Below are 26,361 nucleotides of genomic sequence, written 5' to 3'. Positions count from 1 at the left end.
GGTGTCCCCGCCGCAAGGCTCCAGCGCTGCCCTTGTCCTTGGCGGCAGAGATACGGGTCCTGCGGGGTGCCTGTTCCCTGCCCCCTGCACAGGCACCGGGGAACGGAGCGCGCGGCCGGCCAGGACGGGGGGCTCCACCCGAGGGGAGGCGGCGGCTGCTCGCCGCGCAGGACAGCGGGGGAGGACACCTGGGTGCAGCCCCGAGGCAAACGAGAGGACGCGGCTCTGCCCACGCTTTCGGCCGCACCCCGGGAATGGGAAGCGATGCGACACTGACACAGTGGAAAAAACCGCGGAGACATCAAAGGGCCAGCGGGAGCTTCCTCATGGGGCAGGGGTTTGCTCCACTGGGAGTACACAGAACAGATGTAGAGGGCTTCGGGCTTGCAGGCAGACAGTGCCACAGAGGCTTTGCTCCCTGAGCCCCTCCACACACCACCCTAGGACCCAAAGTCCCCAGGCCAGACCCCCCACACTTGCACCAGTGTTCATGTTTTAACTGGACACCAACAAGAAGTGGTGAGAAATATCTTTATTTCTGAAAAAAAATAGGAAGGAAACAAGATGAACAGACTTGCTTCCAGTACATTAAAAAAGCATGCTGGTAAATACAAGCACAAGGCTTGTCCCTGACCTGCTGAAATGAACCCAGCAGGAACCCAAGGCTTCTCAGCACTGTGGCTCTCTCCTGTGTGAAAATGGGGCTCAATGTGCTAGCACGTGTCCAAGACCTGGGCAGGACCGGCAGAGCCAGGGTAGAACACTGGCACTCTGAGCCCCAGCTTGCTCCATCCTTGTCTGGATCCTGACGGGATCTGCCATGGGGAGCACAGCCCTGGGTGCCCCGGGCACGGGGAGGCACTGCTGGGCAGTGCTGCCACCTGGGAACTAGGGGAACAAGGCACCTCCAGGCTGGCAGCAGGACACTGCTGGCCACCCGTCCAAGGGAGCTGGAGCCCCAGCAGTGCCCGTGCCCCGCTAAACGGGCAGCACAGGCCGGCACTCGAGGTCCAGCACGAGGTGATGCACGTGTGGCGCGTAGGACTTCACTGGCTCGACGTGCAGGACGCTGCTGCGCCACGGCCCCCTGTGCAGCTCTGCCAGCAGCCCCTGGATGCGTGTGGCCGTGCCTTCAGCCCAGCTCTGCCACTCGGGCCTGAGCCCGGCCCCCAGAGTCTCCTCCCCACCGTGCCGTGGCGGGCGCTGTGCCTCTCCCCCGGGGCTGGCTGCCTCCGGAGAGCCCCGCTCAGCCAGCAGCACCGCGCTCTGCGGCGTGGCTGGGCGAGTCTCCACGTTGTGGTGGATGTGCAGAACCCCACCCGTGTCCTTCTTCAGGACGCGGCAGGCCACGGGCCAGCCCTCCTCCGAGCTGGGGATCAGCCCCAGGTTCACCCTGTCGGCCACGTCCCGCAGCTGCAGCTGGGGACAGAGCAGAGGTGAATGGATGCTCGCAGGAGCGGTCCCGCGGCCCGGCCCGGCCCGTTGCAGCGCTCACCTGCCGGCTGTCCCCGCTGTGGATGTGGCAGCGATCCCGCACCCCGTTCAGCACCAGGCTCCTGTGCAGGGCCTCCACGGCGTGGCTGTTCCACTCACAGGCGTGGACAAAGGCGGCTCCGGCGTGCACCAGGAACGGCAGTGTGAAATAGCCGATGCCTGCAGGCAGGAGGCGGCAGTGGCCGAGGGCAGGGACCTCCAGAGACCCACACTCTTCCCCGAGGGCATGGCAGGATGCACACTGCCACCCTGCCTCTCCAGGTCTGCTTTGCTCTGGGTTGGAGAAAGCCCAAACACTGGAAAAATGGAAATTTATCCTTCCCTCTTCTGCAAAAGCAAAATCTGCCTTGAAAACTGTTTAGAGGCCCTTATTTTACCTTCAGTCTTTGGCCATCAGGTGGAGACCTGCCTGGCTCTACAGAAGCATCCATATTACTGTTTAGTTTGATTAATCTAGAGCAGTTTTCTGGGTGCCATGTCCTTTCAGTGTGGCACAGACTGGAAGCACTAACTTCCTTAAGCACAAGCAGTGGCAAATCTTTGCCCTGGATCCAAGTGATTCCCCAAAGCAGCACTAGGCACAGAGCCTGAGAACAGGACACCTAAAGTGTCCATAGGCTGCAGGGACACAGGCAGGACAGCAGTGCCAGCATAGCTGCAGGGCTCGCAGATAAGACAGGAGCTCCAAGCCTGAGTATTTTTCATAAGCTGGAAATGACATTTCATGTCTACCTGGGTGCCATCAGCACCTCCTCCATTACCTGCATAGAGGTCCACCACGACCTCCCCGGAGCAGGGCAGTGAGGCCACACGCAGCTTCTCGGTGATGTTTCCCGGGGAGAACATACACTTGGTCACGTCGAAGGTGTACCTGGAAGACCCCGTACAGACAGTGAGAGCAGTCCTTTCCCCGCCAGCCGCACCCTGCAGCTCCTGCCCACCTGATGCCATTGTCCACGTGCTCCACCCAGCCGTGCTGGCCCAGCAGCAGGGTGACCCTGGGGCTCCTCATCCCATCCGGCATCACCCGTCCTCGCCTGGCCACCCGCCGGGCCCCCAAAGCCTTGGCGACCGTCTCCCAGAGCGCCGGGCCTGCAACACAGCAGCTGGACATGCGGGTGGTGTGGGCCAGGCTGGGGCAGGCTGCCCTGCTGGCCTTACCGAGCCTCTCCTGGGACAGGCAGCCCTGTGCTCCTTACCCAGCCTCTCCCGGGACAGGCAGCCCTGTGCTCCTTACCCAGCCTCTCCCGGGACAGGCAGCCCTGCTGGCCTTACCCAGCCTCTCCCGGGACAGGCAGCCCTGTGCTCCTTACCCAGCCTCTCCTGGGACAGGCAGCCCTGCTGGCCTTACCCAGCCTCTCCCGGGACAGGCAGCCCTGTGCTCCTTACCCAGCCTCTCCCGGGACAGGCAGCCCTGCTGGCCTTACCCAGCCTCTCCCAGGGCTCAGCCCTGAAGCTGTCCTCGCTCAGCAGCACCAGGTCCCCGTGCCTCTGCCAGGCGTGCGGCACGTCCCGCTCCAGCTCCCCGGACCAGCCCGGCCCCAGCAGCCGCCGCAGCTCCTCCCGCAGCCTCTGGGCCGGCGAGCGCCGGCGGGCGGCCCTGGAGGGGACAGGGTCCTGCGGCAGGGCCATGCCAAGGGCTGAGCACCACCGCCGCAGGCAGGGCTCGGGGCCCGGGGGCTGTGCTCACCTGGATCCCGAGCAGCTCACACGGCACCTCCCGGGGCAGGCTGAGCTGGGACAGCTTCTCCGGCAGCAGCGGCGCGGCCACGCGGCCCCCCGGCACCCGCTGCAGCCCGTAGCGCCCGTCCAGGAGCCGCTCCCGTTCCAGCCACTGCCTGCACGGCCAGGCGGAGTCACCCTTCCCAGCCCCAGAGGCTCCGGCCGCACCGGAGCGGCACAGGGCTGCCATCCCCGTGCCCTCACCTGAGGCGCTGGGCGAACCTCGGCTCTGTGGCCAGCGCGGGCACACCCGTGGGCACAGCCATGGGGACCTCCGTGCCTTCCATCCTGCCGAGCCCCGGGCGGTGTTAGGCTCGCCAGGGGCTGTGCCCCGGGGCCGGTGCTCGAAGCGGCATCCCTGAGGATGGGCCCCCCCCCGCTCCCGGTGCCGGGGGATCCCCGAGGCCGCGGCCGCCCCGCCCGGGGATCCCGGGGAGTCCCGGCACCCGCACCCCGCTGCCGCCGGTGCCGCGTTTCCCGCCGGAGCGCTTTTTGAAAGCGCCGCTCCGAGCGGTTGCGGACGGAAGCGGAAGCGGGGGCACGGCTGCGGCGCGGACCGGAAGCGGCGCGGGCGGCGCGATGGCGGGGCTGTCGGTGCGGGACCCCGCCGTGGATCGCTCCCTGCGCTCCGTGTTCGGTGAGGCCGCGGGGCGGGACCGCCACCTGCAAGGGGAGAGGGGCGCGGACGGGCAGGGGCAGGCGGGGCGCCGGCGGGTTTCCCCCCCCTCGCCGTCGGGGCCGGTACCCGCCGCGCTGACCGGCGGCACCGTCTGTCTCCGCAGTGGGGAACATCCCGTATGAGGCCACGGAGGAGCAGCTGAAGGACATTTTCTCGGAGGTTGGGCCCGTGGTCAGCTTTAGGTGAGAGCGGCCGCAGGCCTCCCCCGGGTCCCCCTGCTCGGCGCAGACCGAGCCCCGCGGGCTCGGAACCGTGAACCGCAAATCCGTGACGTTGGGAAAGGCCGCTAAAACCCTGCAGCCCAACCGTTCCGCCCGCACCGCCCAGCCCACCGTGTCCCCACATGCACACACACCTTTTGGCCACTTGCAGGGACGCTGGCTCGGCCGCCCCCTGCTCTGGTGGAGGAGCTTTGGCGAAGGAGCTTTGCCTGACAGCCCCTATAAACCTTCCCGGGCCCCCGAGGCTGGCTCCTCACACAGAGCAGCAGCTGCGGGGGTTGTGAGGCTGTGCCAGCTGTGCTCCGGGCAGAGGGACCCAGTGGCTGTGCCAGGGTCCCCTGGAGATGGAGCGCGGTGTCCCCAGCACAGCAGGTGGGTGTGGAGCTGCCCTGCTGTGGCTGCTGAGGGCTCAGTGCTGGTCGGGCTCTGTGCTCCTCGCTGCCATCCCTGTGCCTCTCACAGGTGTTTTCCAGGCTGGGCACCAGGCCCTGGTGCTCTCAGTTCAGCTTTTGGGAGTTCTGGGAGCAGCCAGTCCCGTCCTGTGCCTCGTGGGGTCACGGGAGGCACACAGCTGGCACAGGTGGGCATCCTACAAACCACAGCCTTGGCAGCAGCCATGCCAGGAGCCATCAGGCCCTTTGGCTTGGGCATGGGCCTGACTGCTGTGTGCCTTGGGGAGCCCTCCCTGTGCTCCCAGCACTGCTGGGGCTCTGTCCCTGTGTCCCCTGAGCTCTCTCCATGCTCCCAGCACTGCTGAGGCTCTGTCCTTGTGTCCCCTGAGCTCTCTCCATGCTCCCAGCACTGCTGGGCTCTGTCCTTGTGTCCCCTGAGCTCTCTCCATGCTCCCAGCACTGCTGGGCTCTGTCCCTGTGTCCCCTGAGCTCTGACTGTGCTCCCAGCACTGCTGAGGCTCTGTCCCTGTATCCCCTGAGCTCTCTCCATGCTCCCAGCACTGCTGGGGCTCTGTCCCTGTGTCCCCTGAGCTCTCTTTATGTTCCCAGCACTGCTGGGGCTCTGTCCCTGTGTCCCCTGAGCTCTCTTTATGTTCCCAGCACTGCTGGGGCTCTGTCCCTGTGTCCCCTGAGCTCTCTCCATGCTCCCAGCACTGCTGAGGCTCTGTCCCTGTATCCCCTGAGCTCTCTCCATGCTCCCAGCACTGCTGGGGCTCTGTCCCTGTGTCCCCTGAGCTCTCTCCATGTTCCCAGCACTGCTGGGGCTCTGTCCTTGTGTCCCCTGAGCTCTCTCCATGCTCCCAGCACTGCTGGGGCTCTGTCCTTGTGTCCCCTGAGCTCTCTTTATGTTCCCAGCACTGCTGGGGCTCTGTCCCTGTGTCCCCTGAGCTCTCTCCATGCTCCCAGCACTGCTGGGGCTCTGTCCTTGTGTCCCCTGAGCTCTCTCCATGCTCCCAGCACTGCTGGGGCTCTGTCCCTGTGTCCTCCCCGTGTTCCCAGCACTGCTGGGGCTCTGTCCCTGTGTCCCCTGAGCTCTCACTGTGTTCCCAGCACTGCTGGACTCTGTCCCTGTGTCCCCTGAGCTCTCTCCATGCTCCCAGCACTGCTGGGGCTCTGTCCCTGTGTCCCCTGAGCTCTCTTTATGTTCCCAGCACTGCTGGGGCTCTGTCCCTGTGTCCTCCCCGTGTTCCCAGCACTGCTGGGGCTCTGTCCCTGTGTCCCCTGAGCTCTCACTGTGTTCCCAGCACTGCTGGACTCTGTCCCTGTGTCCTCCCCGTGCTCCCAGCCCTGCTGGGGCTCTGTCCCCGTGTCCCCCCCTCGCTGCAGGAGCCGCGGGCACAGCAGGATGCCCACGCCCCTCGTCTCCGCTCCCTGGCAGGCTGGTGTACGACAGGGAGACGGGCAAGCCCAAGGGCTATGGCTTCTGCGAGTACCAGGACCAGGAGACGGCGCTCAGCGCCATGCGCAACCTCAACGGGCGCGAGTTCAGCGGCAGGGCCCTGCGCGTGGACAACGCCGCCAGCGAGAAGAACAAGGAGGAGCTCAAGAGTGAGTCAGCCAGGGTGCCGGGGGCTCCCTCACGCTGCGCCCCGCCTTGGCAGCTGCAGGGCAGGGAGGCTCTCTTCTGCCAGGCTGGTGGAGCTGGCCTGCTCTGGGAGGGGGTGTGAATAGTGCCCCAGAGGGATGGATGCGTGGGCTCAGCTCTGGGATCTCACTCCCACGTGATCACAGAATTACTTAGGTTGGAAAACGTTTGTAAAGATCGTGGTCCAGCCTTTGACCAAACACACCGCATCAAATTGTATTGCCCTAATAGATCAGGGCAGTAAATGCTCTATCCAGTCTTTACTTAAACTTTTCCAGGAGCAGTGACTCCACAACCTCCCTGAGCAGCCTGTTCCAATGCCTAATCACCCCTCCTAAGGTCTCCCTGGTTTTGGTGCCTCCTTTTCCCCTGGTGGGCGGGTACTCCGCTCCCGATGAGCCTGTTCCATGAGCTGTTCATGTTGCAGGCTTGGGCACAGGTGCCCCCATCATAGAGTCACCCTATGGGGACCCTGTCAACCCAGAGGATGCCCCCGAGTCCATCAGCCGGGCCGTGGCCAGCCTGCCCCCCGAGCAGATGTTTGAGCTGATGAAGCAGATGAAGGTGAGTGCAGGAGGGCCATGCTCCCTGTGTGAGCACAGCTCCTCCCACCACTGCCTGCACCCTCCCAGCCGTGTCACAACTTGTCAGAGCTCTGATCAGTGCCTGTCTCCTCAGCTCTGTGTCCAGAACAGCCCACAGGAAGCCAGGAACATGCTGCTCCAGAACCCCCAGCTGGCTTATGCGCTGCTGCAGGCCCAGGTGGTCATGAGGATCGTCGACCCCGAGATTGCGCTGGTTTGTGCCTTGCTGCTCGTCCAGGGTTGGGAGGGTATTGGTGGGAGCCTTTGTGGAGTGGCAGTGGAAAACAACTCCTTTCTCCTTCTTCCTCCCCTAGAAAATCCTGCATCGCCAGACCAGTGTTCCTCCTCTGATCCCCGGCAATCAACAGGCGGTGCCAGGCCCGGGGCCTGGGCCGGGACCAGGGCCTGGGCCAGGGCCCAACGCGCAGCTGAACCCCCAGAACACGCCATCATCCCAGCCACAGGCCATAGTAAGAGCCTGCACAACCCCTGAGCTGTGCAGGAGGATGGGCAGTGCCAGCTCTCCGGCTGGGGCACGTGCCCAGGTGTGAGGTGTCCCTCAGACCCCGTGTCTCTCCTGCAGGGCGGGATGCACGTCAATGGCGCTCCTCCTCTGATGCAGCCACCCATGCAGGGGGGAGTGCCAGCCCCAGGACAGATGGCAGCCCCTGTGCAGGGCCCAGGCCCTGGCCCCATGGCTCCAGGAGGTGAGTTTGGGCCGAGCTGCCCCATCGTGAGCACACAGGTCCTGCACACACCCCTGTCTGCTTTCCCCCTAACCAGAGGGCTCAGCCCTGTGAGAGCACACGTAATCCTGTGCTGTACATTGTGGTTGTGCTGCTGCCAGAGGTGGGCTGCAAAGTTGGATTATCCCTGGGGGGAACCAACACCAGGGGAATAAACCTCCAGATGCTCCCCCAGGAGCTGGGAGTGAGGAGGTATTTGGGACCAGAGGGACAGGTTAGTCATCAGGGATGGCTGAGGAGGGGTCTGATCTCTGCCTGTCCCCTCTCAGGTGGGATGCAGCCACAGGTTGGGATGCCAGGTGCAGGGCCAGTCCCCTTGGAGCGTGGACAAGGTAAAACAGACGTGTGGAGTGCTGTGTGTGGTGTGAGCCTGGCTCCAGTGAGCAGTGCTGTGTCCCAGCTGTCTGCAGCCTGGCTGTGCCCAGCCCTGGGGCTGTGCCCAGGTTTATTCACTGAAGCACAAGGCTGTGGTAGCAGCTCCCTGGCTCCCAGGCCTCGCAGCTCATGCCCAGTTAGCTCCCAGCTCGTTCTGCACGCTGTTGTGCACTCGTGCCCTGGCAGCCAGGAGAGCTGCCTGTCCCCACCGAGCGGGATGTGTCTGTGTTTTCCACCTCTGCGAGCCCGTGTCTGTCCTTGTGCTTGTGCGGGCAGGCAGAGCTTGCTCCTCTCTGGTCCTTGTCCTGCTCCTTCGCTGCCTGGGCGCTGGGGAGCAGCCGCTGCGGCGCCGCGTCCTCCCACGCCGTGCCCAGCAGAGGGAGCTGGGTCTCCGTTTGGCTTGAGGCTTGGCAGGCGCTTCCCGGAGGGTGACGGCTCGGCTTTCCCTCCGCAGGCACGGTCTGTGCGGCCCAGCCCTGGGCCCCGATTGCTTACGGTTCACACGTGTCCATGTGTAGGTCAGCACGGCCCCGGTGTGCTGTTCTCCAGGAACAGCACGTGCACACACCTGTCACCTCTGCTGCCTTGACATTCATCATAGGCCTTGTTTCAGCAACATGCAAACCCAGTCTGAGATCCTTTGGCCTTAGGGTCAGCTGACTCTCATTTTCTTTGGGGTGGGCACTGTCTTCCTGAAAGCTGTCTGATAGTTCTTGGCGCCCGAAAGGTTTTGGAGAGCAGAAGCTGGTGTGTGTTGTGGGGCCAGCATGGCCCCACGCAATGCTGAGTCTCTTGGCAGGGTGTTTTCTGTGCCTGCCTCTCTCCTGAGTGAGGGAAGGACTGTGCCACGCTGCCTGTCCTGCCTGTGCTGACAGAGGGGGTGTGAACAGAACAGGCTGATAAAGCCAGACTTGGAACATTTTCTCTGTAGGTTTTCTGGGGACTTCAGGGTGTGTGATCCTGCAGGCAGCACTGTCCCCAGAGCCGGTGCATGCGTGCATACACTATTTACGTGTCTGCTCTTTCCCTCTTTTCCTGCTGCTTGCCCAGGGAACCTGCAGCTCTCGCCCGTGGGACCTGCCAGGCCTGCGTCTATCGAACGCGTTCAAGGTACCCCGGCACCAGCTCCCTCTTCGCATGGAGCTCGTTGTGGAGTGTGCAGAGCAGCTCTCACCCTGCTCTTCTTAGGGCCAGGGACTGGCGTGTCACTCCTTGTAGCCTGACAGCAGTAAGAGGAGAGGAAGGAGGCAGGATTTCTTCTAGGGCTACAGGAGAGAACAGGCTAGAACCATGCATGGAGCCTCCAGTGGGAAAGGAGAGCTTGTTTAGAAAGAGCTTTTGCCTAAGATCCAGCCCTCTTTGACACTGTGCTTCCAGGAGCCTTCCAGGTCTTGCTTTGCTCCTGGCCCCACGTTAGCAGGGTGTCGATGCCCACACTTGTAGGGATTGCCATGGGGGCACCCATGCTTGGTTTGGCCCCTGGTGCCACAAGGAACCTTAAATAAAACCCGAGAAGAAAAGGAGAGGAATAGAATTGGCAGCCAGGGAAGGAGCTTTGGTGTGCTCCAGCCTCGTGTGTGGGGCTATGTCCCCAGCAGACAGCACAGCTCAGGGGAGCAGCGTGGCTGCCCCACGCCCGGCCTGAGAGCGCCGGCGACAGTCTTGGCACGGCACTGCTCATGCAGATCCTCACGAGTTCTTGTGTGTCTCCCTGGCAGTGCCCATGCCAGACCCGAGGGCCCCTATGCAGCGTGGACCTCTACCTGCTAGTGGCCCGCCGCCCCGAGGCCTTTTGGGAGATGCCCCGAATGACCCTCGCGGAGGGACCCTGCTCTCAGTCACTGGAGAAGTGGAGCCCAGGTGAGGGGAGAGGGAAGGAGAGGAGCCCTTGGCACTGTCCCCTGCCCAAGGGTAGCCTCTCGCTGAGGACAGGGATGGCACCAGCCTTCCGGGAGTCACTGCTGCCTGGTCGGAGGCCTGCGTGCTGCCAGCCGTGGGGGCCGGCCCGTTTCCCCGGGGAAGGGATCTCCCCGGGGTGATGGCAGCTGCCCTGTGGCATGGGGCCACCAGCACCCATCCCTGTGCCAGCCTCACCCTCCTCCCCTGCGGCCGGCTTCGGGGGCAATCCCAGCGCTCTGCCCAGACCGTGCCAAGCCAGTGTCTGATTCACACTCTCTCGCTTTTTCTCCTCCTTCTGCTTTGCTCTCCTCGTCTCTCTGCGTCAGAGGTTACCTTGGGCCGCCCCACCAGGGAGCCCCTATGCACCATATGCCTGGTCATGACAGCCGTGGCCCCCCCCATGAGATGAGGGGGGGACCCATGGGAGAACCCCGACCACTGATGGGAGAGCCGCGGGGGCCCTTGATGGATGCTCGAGGTGAGAGAGGGGGCATGAAATACGGGTGGCTTGGATTGTGCAGGCAGGAAGTCAGAGTGGAGCCAGCTGCCCCGACCCGAGGCGTAGGAAGGGGGTTTGGGCAGTGAAATGACTGACTCCAGGCGAGGAGGGACAGTCCCAGGGTGCAAGGGACTTTCTCCAGGCATGTCCCCTCTGCCCCCACCCCGCACTGCTTGGGTGCTTGCTGGCCCCAGACAAAGGAGGCAGCAGGCTCTCTCCCACACTCCTTGCAGCGCTGCTTCCTTCAGGAGCTGACCTTGTGTTTCCTCCGCAGTCGGAAGAGATCCGCGGGGGCTGGAGCCGCGAGGGCTGGAGCCGCGCGTGCTGGAGGCGCGGGCGCTGGAGGCGCGGGGCCTGGAGCCGCGGGTGCTGGAGCCACGAGTGCTGGAGGCCAGGGCCATGGAGGCCAGGGTGCTGGAGCCGCGGGGCCTGGAGCCCCGAGGGCCCGGTCCCACCCCGCGGGGCCCGATGCCTGGTGGGATACAGGGTCCTGGGCCGCTGAACATGGGAGCCAGTGGCCCGCAGGGGCCCCGCCAGGTACGCGCGGCTCTGCTCGGCCGCTCGGGCACCCACGGCGTCCTGTAGGCTGGGGCTGGGCGGGGGTGTGGGAAGCACCAGGCTTTGGGCGCTGGGGGGTCAGGGCACCTGTCCCATTTCCCCAGGCACTGCCCATCAGCTGGGACAGGACAAGGCTCAGGCCTCTCTCCACCTCTTCCTGAGACAGAGAGGAGCGCAGGAGTTGGGAGGGGAGAGCACGTAAAATGCACTCTCTCTTTGTGCTCAGGCATCTTCAAGCAGGCTGTGAGGGCATCCGTCCGATCATCTCTTTTACCTTCCTGAATTTGTAGGGCTGAGTCCAGAAACCCCCAGTCCCTAACCCCTCTCTTACTCCCCCAGGTTCCTAACATGGCTGGGGCAGGCATGCAGGGAGGAGGCATACCTGGGGCAGGAGTCCAAGGAGCTGGTCAGCCTGGAGGCTTTAGCCCTGGACAGAGCCAGGTCACCCCCCAGGATCACGAGAAGGTGAGAGAACAAAAGGGAAAGGGTGAGACAGTACGAGCAGCACTTCCTGTGTGCCTTTCTGTGGCGGGGTCAGCCCCTCCCTGGCTCTGGTATGCCGTGGCTGCTCTGGGCACATCTCTGACCCCTCTTTCCCCACAGGCAGCGCTGATCATGCAGGTCCTGCAGCTGACAGCAGACCAGATCGCCATGCTGCCCCCAGAACAGCGGCAGAGCATCCTCATTCTGAAGGAGCAAATCCAGAAATCCACAGGGGCACCCTGACAGGTGATGTCCTTAGCCTGGTCTCACCCTGTGCCTGTTCCCCTCCAGTAAAACAGAGCTGCCTAGGATGGGACTCTGCCCTGCTTCCCTCTGTGCCTGCCTCACCCTCCTCTCCTTCTTTCTGGCAGGCACAAGATGGAGATGCCATGTGCCTGGATAGAGGTGATGCTCCATGGCAGCTGCTTCCCATTGCTACCTGAGCTGATGGTGCATTTTAGGAGAGGTTATGTCACCCTCAAGAGGTTTTTTCCTCCAGTTCCTCCAGTTCATCCTTTTTTTTTTTTTTTTTTTTTTTTTTTTTTGTGTGTGTGTATATTTTATGGTGTTTGAAATAAAGTGGGAGGAGGGTTTGAGTAAATCCATGTCCCTGGCTGCCGTGCTTGGTCTCTGATGGAGGCCAGAGTGGGAGTGTTGGGTTCTGCGAGCAGTCCAAACCACTTGCCATCCTCCCTCCTCCCCACACCAGGGCAAGAATTAATAATGGAATTTCTTGTAGTGTGCTGTTTACAGGGGTCTAGGGGAAGGGCAGGACAGAGAGCTTGGCTTTCTGTCCCTGCTGGCAGGGCAGGAAGGGCTCTGGATCCGATTGCAGTATCACTTTCCACACCAGCCTGCACGGGGAGCGGGGTTTCCCTCTCTGCACCCGCTGGAGCAGAACCTGCTGGGAGCTGCAGTGGGAGCTGAGCTGGGTGCTGGGTGCAGGCAGGCTCTGGGGTGCCAGGGTGGCAGCGAGCCAATGCAGAGGGGGGTCTGATCCTGCACCCCAGAGGGTTTGCTATCCACCAGCTCTTCTATTGCAGCCCTGCAAGGGGCAGGGCGTGGGCTCCTTTTACCTGCACAGCTGAGGCACCACAGAGGCTTTCATTACAAAGAAAAGGAAGTTTCATTTATTCTTATACAAAAGAGTGTTTAAACCCTGAGGGGCACGTTTGGCCCCTGACACCTGCAGGGATGCTCATGTCCCATCCCCATCCAGTGGTTCTGCCCAACCTGCTGGGCTCCCACAGCTTCCTGCTGCTCCAGCAGCATCACAGAACGTGGCTCTGCTTTGCAGTGAGGGGCTGGCTGGAGCTACAGGCCCACTGCTCCATGAGGACCCCTTGTACACCAGGACAGGCAGTCTTTGAACCTGGAATTTCTCATGGAGATGGAGTACCTTGCTGTGTCCAGCTTGGCTTCAGTGCATGCACAGATGCTTCTTCCTGGCCTTGCTTTGGAAAGGCTTGAGGCAGTACAGTCAGGGTCCCTGCCCACTTAAAAGTTTTCCTTGTTGAAGTAGAATTTGACCTTCCTGGGGTCCAGGCTGGAGTGTTGGTGACAGGACTTCTGCAGGCTCTTTGCCAGGGCCTGTGGCCCACAGAGGAACACACCGACCACTGACCTGCAAACAGCACGGGCATGTCAGTGCCAGGAGGCAACTCAGGGAAAAGGGATTGAAAAGCTTTGTGGGCTCCCTGCCAAAGCCAGCCCAGTGCTGAGTGCCAGGGTAGGGGGCATGCCTCTAACATCCCAAATTCCCTGCTCAGCTCTCACCTGGGGTGGGCTGCAGCCACTGCTGCAAACTCCGTGTTCCACATGGGCCGCCCGAAGATGGTTTTGTGCCTGAGGCCCGTCACTGTGTCCGTAGCGGTGTCAAAGTGCAGTGCCACGTTGTTGGCCTGGGCAGGAGGGATGGTGAGAAGCCAGGCACCACCCATGAGCCCCCCTCCAGCCCCTCAGCACAGAGGAGCATCCATTGCTGATCCCACCAAACACTGTGCCTGGACCTGGTGCCTGAAAGCCGTTGTCATGCTTGCCCTGCCCTTGCTGCCCACCCCGTGTGCCCCTCTCGCAGCCATGCCAGCCTGTGCTTGACTCACAATGCTGGTGTTCCAGCCAGTGAGGAAGAGGCGGTAGGTGAGGAAGTCAGCCTTGCCCGATTCAGCCATCTTCTGCTCCAGGGAGGCAAGCAGGTCGTTGAACCAGGCAAAGGCTCCTGTGTCCCGGCACAGCCAGTAGAAATAGATCTGGGGTGCAGGAGGAGAGGGATTGCTCAGGGTGGAGCAGAGCCAGAGGAAGCAACCCACCGCTGGTGCCATCCATGGGATGCTCTGTACCTTCTTGGTCTTGAGGGTCTGGTCACCCTGCTGGAACTTGTACCAGATGGACTTGAGGATGGAGGCGAAGGGGGTGACACCGATGCCCGCTCCAACCAGCATGGCCACCTCGTACTGGAACACGTCCTCACTGGCTGTGCCAAAGGGACCATCCACCTCGACCCTGGCCAGAGCAGGGCCTGGGTGAGAGCTACGGCCTCCCCAGACCCCTGGCATGACTGTTGGGCACTGCCCAGCCTACCTGGGCGTTTCCAGCTGGAAGGTGTTGATGAGACGCTCTGTCCAGTCGCCGGCTGCCCGGATGTGGATGGAGAAGAAGTCCTCCTCAGGTGCAGAGGTGAGGGTGAAGGGGTGCCACTCCAGCGCAGAGATGGCGGGGCAGTTGACAAAGATGTACTGCCCCACCTCCATGCAGAAGCCCTTCTTCTGCATCTGCAGCTCCAGCACGCGGGCGGGGTGCATGACCACCTGGGGCACGGGCAGGGCTCAGTGCCCAGCCTGGCACATGTCCCGAGGAAGGGGCTGTGCCTGTGGCCCTGCCCGCCTCCCCATGGCCACTCCAAGGGGAGGAGCTGGCAGAGGAGCAGCTCCTGCACCACCCACCTTTTTGACAACCACCTTCTGCTGCGCACGCCAGACCCGCAGGAGCCGCTCAAAGACATAGAGGATGATGGGAGCCAGAACCCACTTCCAGGACTGTGAGGATGGAGGAGAGCAAAGGATTGGGCATCCCAAGAGCAAGGGAAGAGCTTCTTCCCCAGGGCCACCCCACCACTGCCCTACCTCGGCAGGGATGCTCCCGAACTCGGGGTCTTTGCAGCAGCTGTGGGTGCAGTTCTGCTCCCGCTGTGTGAGGTACTCTGCGCAGTCGTAGGGGTGCACCTCTGCCATGCTCTGCTCCGTCTGCCCACGCACCAGCCCGCTGCAGGAGGTGAGGGGTGAGCCCAGGGGCCAGCTGTGCCCCCAGCCAGGGCTGAGCCCAGGGACCAGCTCTGTCCTGGGAATGGCAGGTCACAGCCCCACTGCACTGTCACAGCTGCCCCCCAGGGGCGTGTGTGCCCTGCCCTGGCAGAGCTGAGGAGCCTTACGCGATGCCGTGGATGACGAGGCCAGCGAAGTAGACGAGGAACAGGTGATGTGTGTACCAGAAGAGCTCAAAGTAGTTCCTGCGGATGAACTCGGTGGAGGACGTGACCATGAGGATGAGTGCCAGCGTGATGATCACCCCCGTGAGCCCCGGGATGGTGGTGAAAGCCACGTATTCGACGGTCTGCAGGGGCAGCAGGGAGGGAGGGTCAGGGGAGCAGGGGACAGGGGTGCTGGGTTGCCGCATGCCAAGGCCACGCTCACCGTGTGGTTGGAGTGGATGGGGTTCAGCCACTCGCCGCCCTGCAGGTGCATCTTGGACAGCACAGCGGGGAGGCTGCCGTCGGTGGCTTGTTGGCTCTGGTTGTAGCGCTCCAGGTTGAAGAGGTGGGCGATGGTGTGCACAGCTGGACAGGGCACAGGCAGTCACCACCGGGCATTCCCAGTCCCCACTGCTGCCCCATCCCAGTCCAGGGCGTACCTGTGAGCAGGGCCAGTGCGTAGGCCACCAGCTTGTGGAAGGTGAGGTTGTGGTCCAGCTGCTTCCGCAAGGTCCGCCTGCAGCACTGCAGGGAGAGGCAGCAGGATGGTGTCAGGATGGGACAGGGATGTCAGGATGGGACAGGGGTGTCAGGATGGGACAGGAATGGGGATAGCCACGCTGGCTGTGCCGCACGGGACACTCACCGAGCAGGTCCCACGGAGGAAGGAGAGCAGGTTGCGGCAGACGGGCAGCAGGATCAGCATGCTGTTGAAGTTGAGGCACTTGGCTGATGCTCGAGCCCATGCCAAGGCAGACTGGGGAGGAGAGAGGGGTGAGCACCACTGTCCTGTGGTGCTGTGCCAGGATGGGATCAGTCAGTGCTGAGCTAGGCTGGGAACTGGGATGGAGAGGTGCTGGGCTGCCATGGGGACTGGGAGGGGTGAGCTAGGAGACGACTGGGAGGAGGAGATGTCAGACTGGGCTGGGATGCTGCTGGGCTGAGAGCAGACAGGGATCAGGACAGGGACTAGCATGGTGCAATGCCAGGCTGTGGAGTGGGATGGAATGATGGTGGGCTGGAAGGGAACAGAACATGAAAGGGGCCTGGGATGTTGCAGCCCTCACCCCAGGGGCTCCTCTGCCTGGGCAGGCAGGGTGCTGTGGGGAGCACCTTACCCCAAGGATGGCCCTGGTGTAGAAATACCGCTCGTCCCGGTCAAAGAACAGAAAGTAGTAGGTGAAGAGGAAGATGTTGATGCCCAGCCAGGCTGCCTGCAGGGGAAAGGCACAGCCTCATGAGGAACCCTGTCCCGGGAGCCTCACACTGCAGCACTCAGGGCTGGGTGCAGCCAGAGGGTGTCGGGACAGACAGCAGACAGCATCCATCGCGTTTCCTTGTGAGCTGCGCTGTCACGCACAGCGCTGGGACACAGGGTCAAAGGTGGGGAGAGGTGTGGAAGCCTTGCAGAATTGCTGTCTTGTCACACACTGCCCTGTGCATCACCGAGCATGAGGAAGGAGGAAAGGCAGAGCAGCCAACACCCATGTAACGGGAGGGAAGGCAGATCCAGAGGGTGGTCAGGACTGTGTGGGGAAGATTCTGGGAGAAGAAGTTTCACAGGGAGCTGGCTCACCTGGCCCACAGTGCTGCTGTCCCCTGCCTAACCCCACTGCATCCCACACTGCCGCCTCTCACAGCCACTGAATTTTTGCAGAGGTCCCAAAAAAAAAACACCCAAAAAATTACACCCTGCCATGTATTTGGTTTTTGGCTGTTTTCTTTTTCTTTTTTAAGTAACTTAAAACATTAAAATAGCCCAACTGTCAGTAAACCCCATGTTCCCATGCATTCACAGCTCCTCACACAGCTCTGAGCAGCTGAGGGGGGCTGGCCAGGCAAGCTCTGTTACACCAGAGATGCTGCAGCACGGCAGATGGTCCCTATGGTGCCAGCTCCTCACCCTGCCGGGAGCTCTCACAGGATCCTCCTCCTCTCACAAGGGGAGAAGAGGCACGTGGCAGGCCCCCAGCCAAAGTGGCCAGGCAAAGCAGCAGCGTTTTTAAGTTTTCCAGGACCCCCTTTCCCATGAGCTGTGTTTTCCCCGAGACTTCAGGTCTCCAGAGCCCATCCCTCCCCTGGCTGCCGGGGTGTGTGTGTTGGGGAGCAGAGGGGATGCTCGTCTCTGCCCAGCCCGGCCCAGGGCAGCTCATCAGCCCCCATCTCCCCCATAAACCCGCAGGGTCCCCCTGCACACGCCTCGGAGCCCCAGCCCCAGACTCACCAGGACAGCAGCTGAGAACCAGTGGTTGACCAGCCAGTTGCCCATGGCGCGCTGTGCCCGCGCTGTGCCCGCGCTGTGCCCGCGCCCGCCGCTGCTGCCCGGTTTTATGGAGCAGCGGGCGGTGAGACAGCCCCGGCCCGGGAACGGCACCCGGGACTTTCCCCTGAGAGCGCCTGGAGGAAATGCCGGTGCTTTCAAAGGCTCCTTCCAGGAAGGCAGGGCTGGCCCAATCGGCCAACAGCAGAACCGGCCCCTTGTGCTGGCCGGGGATGGTCCCCCCTGAGACCCCCCTGTGCCCCACGGCTGGGTCACACAGGGTGTCTGCCTGCTCCTCCCGGGCTTTTGCAACCTCTGAGGACAAAAAGGGGCGTTTTTGTAGGGCAGGAATTTCCTGGGAACAACTTGTGGAGGATCCATCCTGTTCTGGTTCAACAGCTCTGTTTTCCCTGGCCTCCCTCCCCAGCCTGCAATGCCCATCTTCCAGGGAAACCACCAAAGGAAGAGAAGCCTCCTGGGGTCACGGCGCTGCGCTGTGCCAGGATCCAGCCCGGGCATTCATTACAGGTGGGTGATGTAAGACCGAGCACCAGTGGTGCTGCACCTCCATGAGCCCCCAGGGCTGATGAGCATCCCCAATCCAGTACCCAAACTGAGCTGACCCCAAAAATGGGTGCTGGGGTGGGGGGTGTCACACTGCTGGTTTGGGGCCAGGGTTCCTGGGTCCCATCAGCACCCACTGCCACTGCTGTGCCAGCCACGCTTCGCCTGCTGCCTGCCCTGCACTTCAGGGCCCTGAGCCTCTGGGGTGTCCAGCGCTCCAGCTGGGAACAGCAGCCTGTGCTGGGCCCCTGAGCCTGGAGGAACAGGTCAGACAGGCTTGCTCCTTGCTGGCACGCTGTTCTCTGCTGGCCTGCAGCCACGGCCACGCTGACGGAACACAGGATGAGCCAGCCCCATCCCACCGTGCTCCTGAACCTCCACAGAGGGGCTCCCCCATGCCCACTTCCCGCTGGCACAGCCCCATTCCGGTGCCTGTAAAGGAGTTTTACGTGGACAGCGGGTGTGTGCAGCCGTGCCAGCCCCTGGGACCGTCCCCACCCTCCGTGTGAGTCACTGCCAGCACCCAGACTCGCAGTCACAGCAAAGTTTCTTTACTGCTTACAATAGTCCCAGTGGCACCCGTGGCCCAGGTCACCGTATGCACCGTCGCAGCACTGGGGGTGTCGGGGCACCCCAGGGGCTCTGCACCATGTGGCAGCTAGCTGGCAGGGGCACCTGCTTGGGGCACCCCATAAGCCGTAGAATTGTGGAATTGTAGAACAGTTTGGGTTGGAAGGGACCTCTAAAGGCCATCTAGTTACACTCCAGAGGTGGGCAGGGACATCTTCAACTAGGCCAGGCTGCTCAAAGCCCACCCAACCTGGCCTTGAACGTTTTCAGGGACGGCATATCCACCATCTCTCTGGGAAACATGTGCCAGTCCCTCACGACTCTCCTTGCCAAAAACTTCCTTATGTCCAATCCAAATCAGCCCTCCTTCATGTTCATGAGTGGTCCTGAGCGGGCAAGCACACTCCTGTCCCCCTGCCCCGAGGGATGCACTGGGACCTGCTGCCACCACCGCAGCCCCAGGCAGCACTCAGCCTGTGCCACGGGCATCCTCTGTGCTGCCCATGCCCATGCCCATGCCCAGCAGGAGGAGCCGGGAGCTCACACAATGCTGTGCCTCACGCCAGGCTCTGAAGGTGCCTCGAGGAACAGCGGGGTCCCCGCGGGGCGCCGGCGGCAGCACACGCAGTGCAGGAAATCGGCCACGTTGTGCCTGAAGAGCTGGCGGCAGGGGTGCAGGTACTGGAAGAAGAGCAGCATGAAGTAGATGCCCAGGCAGTAGCCCAGCAGCAGCTGCAGCACCAGCAGCGCCGTGCAGACGTTCTCGTAGACGTCAGTCTTGAAGAAGTACCAGAGGATGACCAGGGCCGTGTTCTCGGCCAGCCGGGCCACGTAGTACACGGCCAGGCGGCCCCAGTTCTGCGACTTGTCGATGAGGTCCCGGTCGGCCAGCTTGAGCTGCACGGCCGACCAGCAGAACATGTTGATGCTGGAGTAGAGCAGCGTGAAGGCGCACAGCACCACCACCGTGCCCAGGCGGCTGAAGTTCTTCTCGATGTTGTCGGGCAGGCGGCTGCCGCTGCGCCAGAACTGCACCCAGGGCAAGAAGAAGACCACCAGGAGGTTGGCCAGGGCGATGGGGATGATCCAGTGCTTGAAGACGGTGCTGAAGAGCACGAGGACGGCGATGCGCGTGGAGATCTCCAGGCTGCGCCACAGCACGATGCACAGGAAGGCCAGCGGGCGCAGCTGCACCTTGTAGTCGTCGTACTTGACCTGGATGGCCAGGATGTTGCAGACCAGGGCCCCGTAGGTGACCGACACCAGGCAGATGGCCATGAGCACGGCTGCGGAGGGACAGAGTGGGCAGTGAGGCAGTGCAGGGACCCGGCTGCGTCCTGCCTCTCCTCTGCCCGGGTGCAGAGTGTGGGAAACCTGGGGTGCCAGTCCCGGTGAGAAGTACAGGGTGCCCAACACCTGGGCTCACAGCAGAAGGCTCAGCGTGAGCACTGCCAGAACAGCTCAGGGATGGTGCTGACAGCCCCCATGATGAGGTGGCTGCTGGCAGCAGGAGGCTCAGAACCCAAAGGTTCTCCCTGCACCAATAAAACACAAACCTTGGCCAAACCAGAGCCATTTCTGTGCTTGGAGCATGCCCCAGCCCCCTGCCCTGTGAAGGAACTGCTGCTCAAGGTGAGCAGGGCACAGTCAGTGCTGCAGGGCCCCTCTGCCTTCACCCCAGCCAAGAGCTGCAGCACTGTAGCCCCAGAGGCGCCCCAAGAGCCAGCCCCATCCCAGGGCTGCAGAGCCAAGGTCATTTGTAGGGAATGCCAGCAGCTGCTCACATTCAGCACTGCCAGGAGTACCATGGAGAGGAATAGAAGAGCAGCTGGTCCCATCCAGGGTGGCTGCCAGCTGCAGGGCTGAGCTGGCACTCCAGCTGCGAGGGAATCACCCAGAACACATCACTTGGTATTTACCTCCTGCAGCTACTGCCAGAGCAGCACTGGCACTCATTCTTCCTGTGCATCTGCAACTCCCCAAAATGCCTCTGCAGAGGGCTGTGGCAAATCAGGGGGTTTCTACGGGGCATCTCCTGTGCTTCCCTTTTCATGCACCTGCTGTGGGCACAAGTGACAAGGTCTGGGCTCCCAGCACTGCTGGGTGAGGGCAGCTCTTCAGCCAGCACTGTAATGGTGCAGGAGCACACCTGTGTGCCCAGCTCAGTGCCAAAATGGGAGTTAAAAGTTTGCTCTGGCATATCCACCCCCAAGCACATAAACATCCTGGGAGCAGGCGAGGGAGCCTCGGAGTGGGAGTGCTGGGCTGGGAGCTCTGGCTGCTGGAAAATGTGCAGAAATAGATGCAGTGGGGGGACTTGAGGGAAGCCAGAGCCTGCAGCTAGATGGAGAAAAATGAATGGAGACTGGAGCAGGCTAGGACAGGGACCTGACCCTCTTATGAGACTGGCACTGGCTGGATGGCTTGGCTCTGGAGGGCAGATATGAGCACGGGGCTGGGAGCAGAGCCTGGCACCTCAGCCAGGCCTACTCTCTCCCAGTTTGCGTCACTGCAAGCAGGAAACCAGAGAGCTGATGAGTGCCCAACATTTGTGGGTCGTGCTGCACATTTCAGGGAGCCCAGTGGAAGCTGTGCCCAGGAGGGACTTTTTGGATGGCCTGGATGTCCCATCAGCACAAGCAGCCGAGGAGCTGCCCCAGGGGGTTCCTCCCTGGCGGGGAGCCCTTACCTCGGGCGGCAGGGACGTGCTTCTCGAGCACGCTGATGTAGAGCTGCAGGGTGAGCTGCGGCGTGGAGCCCAGGAAGGCCTGGATGACGGCCATGCGCTTGAAGGCGTTGCGGTGCGTGGCCAGGCGCCGCTCCGAGTGCCCCACCTCCTGCTCCAGCTCCAGCTCGTAGCCCTGCCGCAGGCGCCGCTTGCGGGTGATGGTCACGTAGGGCTCCTCCTCCCTGCCCGACCAGCAGTACACCACCAGGGCCTCCACGCACCTGTGGGACACGGCAGTTGTCACCTGCCGGCCCTCCTGCCGTCCTGCTCCAGCACCTCCAGCCCCACCCTGCCCGTGCTGCCCAGACCCCACTCCTGAGTGCTGCCCGACTGCCCTGGGCACCTGCCCGAAGCGCTGTGGGCACACCAGGACCGTGGGCATGGCCGTGGCTGCTCCTCTGCTCCAGCACTCATGGTGATCTTGGGTACCAGGGGGCAACAACTGCTCCAGAGAGCTGCTGGAAGAGGTGCAGCATCCCGGGTACAAAGCAGCGACCCTGCTGGGAGCTGCAGCTACAGGAAGGTGTTGATCACCCTTGGGTTCTGTTTTCCCAACCGGCAGAAACCTCTTCCTCTAAGCAGAGGCAACAGAAACTCTGAACTATCCGAGCAGACTATCAGAGATCTCTTTGATCTCTCGTTTTGAGCAGAAGAAGGCTTCCACACTTCCTGCCTGCTGGGGACAGCAGGAAGGATGGCGCAGGGTGAAGCCGTGTGTGGTGTGGGCAGATAAGGGAGAGTTTCCTCAGCCCCTTCTCTGCAGGCCCCACTGTGGCAGGGCTGGGGCTCTCTGCCCTGCCTGCAGGGACAGGGACCTCAGCCCCTGCACAGGGCCATGGAGGGTGTGCATGGCCACAGGGGATCAGCTGGGCTCTGCCTGGGCACCAGCTGGCTCTGGGACCAACAGGACACCATTGTTTATGGTGCTTATCAGGACAGCACAAATTGCTGTGGATCAAACCCAAAAGGAGGGAGGGTTTAGGATAAATTCTATTGACAGATCGAACCAGCACTAATGGCTCATTGCAAACTCTAACGGGAAAACAGCTTCATCCCAAAGGCCCAGCCTGAAGGGCAGTCCCAGCTGGCTCCCAGTGCCCCGCCAGACCTTCTCAGCAGGCTGGGCTGCACCTCCAGCCCGAGCAGCGTGCCCCGGGCAGCCCCGGCTGGCTCCTACAGCAGCTGGGCAGCACCACCAGCTCAGCCAGCCCCGCTGGTGCGCTGAGAGTCCCAGCGCTGCTGTGGGCAGCACAGGCCGGCAGCACAGGCTGGCAGCACCGGGCAAGGAGGCTCTGGAGTTAAGCCGTGGTGACAGGGACACATCTGGTGCACTGCTTGTTTCCGGTGGCAGAGGAAGCGCGGAGCAGCCACTGTGCTTTGGGAGCCTGTGGTACAGCGAGCCCAAAGCGTAGCTGCTGGGCTGCCCTTGGGAAGGAGCCTTGGAGATGGTGGCTGTGCCCGGCTTCCTGTGTGCCATGGCTGTGCCATGCCTCCTGTGTGCCCTGGCTGTGCCATTCCTCCTGTGTGCCCTGGCTGTGCCATTCCTCCTGTGTGCCATGGCTGTGCCATGCCTCCTGTGTGCCCTGGCTCTGCCATACTTCCTGTGTGCCATGGCTGTGCCATTCCTCCTGTGTGCCATGGCTGTGCCATTCCTCCTGTGTGCCATGGCTGTGCCCTGCCTCCTGTGTGCCATGGCTGTGCCCTGCCTCCTGTGTGCCCTGGCTCTGCCATGCCTCCTGCGTGCCATGGCTGTGCCCTGCCTCCTGTGTGCCCTGGCTCTGCCATGCTTCCTGCGTGCCATGGCTGTGCCATTCCTCCTGTGTGCCCTGGCTCTGCCATGCCTCCTGTGTGCCCTGGCTCTGCCATGCTTCCTGTGTGCCATGGCTGTGCCATGCCTCCTGTGTGCCCTGGCTCTGCCATACTTCCTGTGTGCCATGGCTGTGCCATTCCTCCTGTGTGCCATGGCTGTGCCCTGCCTCCTGTGTGCCCTGGCTCTGCCATGCTTCCTGTGTGCCATGGCTGTGCCATTCCTCCTGTGTGCCCTGGCTCTGCCATGCCTCCTGCGTGCCATGGCTGTGCCCTGCCTCCTGTGTGCCCTGGCTCTGCCATGCTTCCTGTGTGCCCTGGCTGTGCCATTCCTCCTGTGTGCCCTGGCTGTGCCATGCTTCCTGTGTGCCATGGCTGTGCCATGCCTCCTGTGTGCCCTGGCTCTGCCATGCTTCCTGTGTGCCATGGCTGTGCCATGCCTCCTGTGTGCCCTGGCTCTGCCATGCTTCCTGTGTGCCATGGCTCTGCCATGCCTCCTGTGTGCCCTGGCTCTGCCATGCCTCCTGTGTGCCCTGGCTCTGCCATGCTTCCTGTGTGCCATGGCTGTGCCCTGCCTCCCGCATGCCATGGCTGTGCCATGCCTCCTGCAGTGCCTCCTCATGGAGCAGGCTGCCCGGTGATGACAGCCCGGGAGGCACGGCAGCATTCCCAAGGAATGAGGGATCAGTTTGTGCAACACCCATCCACCCCCTCACTGTCCTCCTCCCGGCACAGCCCGGTGCCCCGCGGCTCCCATGCCAGCCCCACTCCTGCACCCAGCTGCCCTCCATGTCCCATAACCCCGCCGAGTCCCGCTCCTGGCCCTATGCAGGACACCCCCGAATCCCCTATGTGCCCAAGACCGTTGTGCAAAGGTTTGTTGAGCTCAGACAGGCCAGGTGCTGTGACCACCTCCCCGGGGAGCCTGTTTGAGATCCGCACCGCCCTCTCTCTGCGTGTAAAACCTTTTCCTGATATCTAAAGTAAACTTCCCCTAACTCAGCCCCATACCATGTCAGTATTCACCCCGGAGCACCCACCGGGGATTTCCAGCACAAGCACAGCCAAATGATGGCAAAACCGAGAGGCTGAGTGAATGGCTGGCTGCCGCCGGGACCCGAGCAGAGCTTTCCCAGCAGCTGGGACGCAACAGAGGCAGAGCCGTGTCCTGCCCGGAGCGCGCTCCAGCAGCACCGGCGGGCAAGGGGTCCCCGCGGGCCGGGAGCAGCAGGGCCGGGACGGAGGCACGGGGAGGCGGCAGGAGCAGCTCCGGGCAGGGGACCCGGGGCGCCCGTCCTGCCCGGCACCGCTCCCTGCTCGCACCCGCTGCCCGCGCCCCTGCCGGGCCCCGCGCGTAGGTGCCGGGGGTACCGGGGGTGCCGGGGGTACCGGGGGTACCGGGGGTACCGGGAGTGCCGGGGGTACCGGGGGTACCGGGGGTGCCGGGGGTACCGGGGGTACCGGGGGTACCGGGGGTGCCGGGAGTGCCCGGGGGTACCGGGGGTGCCCGGGGTCCCCGCCGCGCTCACCTGATGATGGGCCCGAGCTGCAGCAGGTGCATGAGCAGGACGAGCGGGCGGTCGCGGCTGAGGTCGCGGTGCACGAAGATGAGGGTGAGCTGCACCAGGACGGAGGGGCAGAGCACGAAGAAGACGGTGAGCGCCAGCCAGAAGCGGTCGTCGGAGTGGCCGTAGGAGAGGCAGAGCACGGCGGCCGCCGCCCCCTCGCCGCAGAACAGCGCCGTCGAGAAGACGATGCCGAGCGGCAGCTTGGCCCGCGACGGGGCGGCGGCGGGCGGGCAGCCCCCGCTCGGAGCGTCCATGGCGGCCCCGGCCCGGCCCGGCCCGGCCCGGCCGCTCAGCCCCGCCGCGCCGCCATCCCGGGCTGCAGCGAGAGACAGAGCCGCGCTGCGGGGCGGGACGGCCGGGGCGGGGCTCCCCCGCCGCACCGCGCCGGGCCCCGACGGCCGGCCCCGCTCCGGCCCCGCTCCGGCCCCGCTCCGGCCCCGCCGAGCCCGCGGCACCGGCACCGAGCCGGGACCGCCCCGAGTCCCGCGGCACCGGCACCGAGCCGGGACCGCCCCGAGTCCCGCGGCACCGGCACCGGCACCGAGCCGGGACCGCCCCGAGTCCCGCGGCACAGGCACCGAGCCGGGACCGCCCCGAGCCCCGCGGCACAGGCACCGGCACCGAGCCGGGACCGCCCCGAGCCCCGCGGCACAGGCACCGAGCCGGGACCGCCCCGAGTCCCGCGGCACCGGCACCGCTCCGGCCGAGCATCCCCACCGGGTCCGTATCCTCCAGCCAGAGCCCCCCTGCTCCCGGTGCCGCAGCCCTGCCCTGGCCGGCACCCTCCTGCTCCGGGACCCCCTCGCTGCTGTGCCCTGTCCCCACCAGGTGTGGCGGTCCCTGCCCCAGGACAGCCCCTCCTGCCCCTCTGCCCCTGCACCCCCGTCTCGGACCGGCACCTTCTGCCGAGGGCTCCCCATCTCTGCAGGGAGGAGCCCCATGGCCAGGACCCACAGCCCAGAGCCCCCCAGAACCCGCCTCGGGACTCCCCCTCCCCAGATACAGCAGGACAATCCCCGTGCTACCCCTCGAGTGTGCCCTTGAGACTTTGGAGCCCTCCCCAGGACCCCCCTGCCAAGTCCAAGCCCAATCAGTTCCTGGCAGTTGCCAACACAACAAACCAAGGTGCAGCAGCACATGGAGGGTCCCTCCGGGGCAGAATTGTCAGGTAGCCCCAGGGACACTGGGGTCCCAGTGCAGGGCAGGAAGGGTGCCAGTCTGGATGCCAGCCTTGCCTGAATCACACAGCTGCCAGAGAGCAGCACCTCAGATCTGGGGCCTGACCCCAGCTCCAGAGCCAGAAATGGCACCACATGGCCCAGAAATGGCACCACATGGCCCTGCTCTCGATGGGCAGCGTGTGGAGGGAGGGCGTTGTCAGGGCAGGAGCATTCTGGTATCTCAGAAGATAAGCTGTGTCAGGGACACGCTCCAGGTGTGAGTGCCTGCTGTGTGTGTGGAGATTTGGGAAGGTTGTTACACAGGAGATGTCTCCTGTATCTTGGATGTTCCTCCTGCCTCCAGCTGTGACCTTGTGCTACAGCTGAGCGAGAGTGCTTTTCCCATCACCTTCAAGGACCCACCCTGGAGATAACGGGATGTGTGCACTCACTGACAGAGCCAAACCTCCCAGCACTCAGCCCCCTCGCTGAGTCTGTCCCCCCTTGTCCCCCTGCCCGTGGTGGGAGCACAAGGCTGGCTGGGCTGTGCCCACTCCGTGCCCATGGGGTCCCTGCTGTGCCCGGCTCACGCTGCCCCCAGCTCCAGCCCTGCCCACCTTTCCCCAGGAGGGCTGGGGTGGGCACAGGAGGAGGCACACACGCTGAGCACCCACTGCCTGGCTGAGCCCTCAGCCAGCCTGGGCACGCACTGAGCACAAAACCTCCCAAACCACACACACCAGAGTTTCCCCATTTCACCGGGCTGGAAGCATTTCCAGGGCTGTCAGGCTTATCAGCAGCAGAGCTGAGAATAAAACAGCCTGAGACTCTGGAGGCCATACCTCCCCCAGCAGCAGCTCCCACACAGAAGCCATCCCTGTCCCTGCAGCTGCTCAGAGCTGTTCCTTCCAAGCTGAACAGCTGCTTTGGGAAACCACAACC

At 63.4% G+C, this 26,361-nt stretch overlaps 4 protein-coding genes across 7 annotated transcripts; 1 reads left to right on the top strand and 3 right to left on the bottom strand.

Moving 5' to 3' along the window:
• Window positions 1–517: 517 nt before the first annotated feature.
• TRMT12 (tRNA methyltransferase 12 homolog) lies at window positions 518–3,658 on the bottom strand. Its single transcript, XM_059483094.1, has 7 exons — window positions 3,421–3,658; window positions 3,185–3,332; window positions 2,922–3,111; window positions 2,436–2,586; window positions 2,256–2,365; window positions 1,496–1,653; window positions 518–1,419 (listed from the first exon to the last, which is right to left on the bottom strand). The coding sequence occupies exons 1-7, from the start codon at window positions 3,501–3,503 to the stop codon at window positions 979–981; spliced, it is 1,281 nt and encodes a 426-aa protein (XP_059339077.1). The 5' UTR covers window positions 3,504–3,658; the 3' UTR covers window positions 518–978.
• A 118-nt stretch (window positions 3,659–3,776) lies between these two features.
• CSTF2 (cleavage stimulation factor subunit 2) lies at window positions 3,777–11,857 on the top strand. Of its 4 annotated transcripts, XM_059482914.1 has the most exons (15): window positions 3,777–3,853; window positions 3,999–4,077; window positions 5,947–6,116; window positions 6,581–6,717; window positions 6,832–6,951; window positions 7,052–7,207; window positions 7,321–7,444; window positions 7,753–7,815; window positions 8,909–8,968; window positions 9,577–9,718; window positions 10,084–10,235; window positions 10,531–10,793; window positions 11,154–11,279; window positions 11,418–11,543; window positions 11,669–11,857. In XM_059482914.1, exons 1-14 carry the CDS (start codon window positions 3,796–3,798, stop codon window positions 11,538–11,540), a joined length of 1,773 nt encoding a protein of 590 aa, XP_059338897.1. In that variant the 5' UTR covers window positions 3,777–3,795; the 3' UTR covers window positions 11,541–11,543; window positions 11,669–11,857. The 4 variants fall into 4 exon arrangements, with proteins under 4 accessions (XP_059338897.1, XP_059338898.1, XP_059338899.1 ...); XM_059482915.1 differs by lacking the exon at window positions 8,909–8,968; XM_059482916.1 differs by lacking the exons at window positions 8,909–8,968; window positions 9,577–9,718; window positions 10,084–10,235.
• A 569-nt stretch (window positions 11,858–12,426) lies between these two features.
• Window positions 12,427–17,939, bottom strand: NOX1 (NADPH oxidase 1). Its single transcript, XM_059482836.1, has 13 exons — window positions 16,988–17,939; window positions 15,882–15,977; window positions 15,410–15,520; window positions 15,204–15,288; window positions 14,987–15,129; window positions 14,725–14,906; window positions 14,420–14,558; window positions 14,240–14,332; window positions 13,878–14,104; window positions 13,637–13,799; window positions 13,400–13,546; window positions 13,074–13,198; window positions 12,427–12,921 (listed from the first exon to the last, which is right to left on the bottom strand). Exons 1-13 carry the CDS (start codon window positions 17,540–17,542, stop codon window positions 12,795–12,797), a joined length of 2,193 nt encoding a protein of 730 aa, XP_059338819.1. The 5' UTR covers window positions 17,543–17,939; the 3' UTR covers window positions 12,427–12,794.
• Window positions 17,940–18,122: 183 nt separating this feature from the next.
• Window positions 18,123–24,552, bottom strand: XKRX (XK related X-linked). The gene is made up of 3 exons (XM_059482837.1): window positions 24,221–24,552; window positions 20,847–21,106; window positions 18,123–19,443 (listed from the first exon to the last, which is right to left on the bottom strand). Exons 1-3 carry the CDS (start codon window positions 24,511–24,513, stop codon window positions 18,698–18,700), a joined length of 1,299 nt encoding a protein of 432 aa, XP_059338820.1. The 5' UTR covers window positions 24,514–24,552; the 3' UTR covers window positions 18,123–18,697.
• Between the last annotated feature and the right edge of the window lie 1,809 nt (window positions 24,553–26,361).

Source organism: Ammospiza nelsoni, chromosome 15, assembly GCF_027579445.1.
Source record: "Ammospiza nelsoni isolate bAmmNel1 chromosome 15, bAmmNel1.pri, whole genome shotgun sequence".
NCBI classification, from domain to species: Eukaryota; Metazoa; Chordata; class Aves; order Passeriformes; family Passerellidae; genus Ammospiza; species Ammospiza nelsoni.
This window is presented reverse-complemented; position numbering and strand designations above follow the sequence as displayed.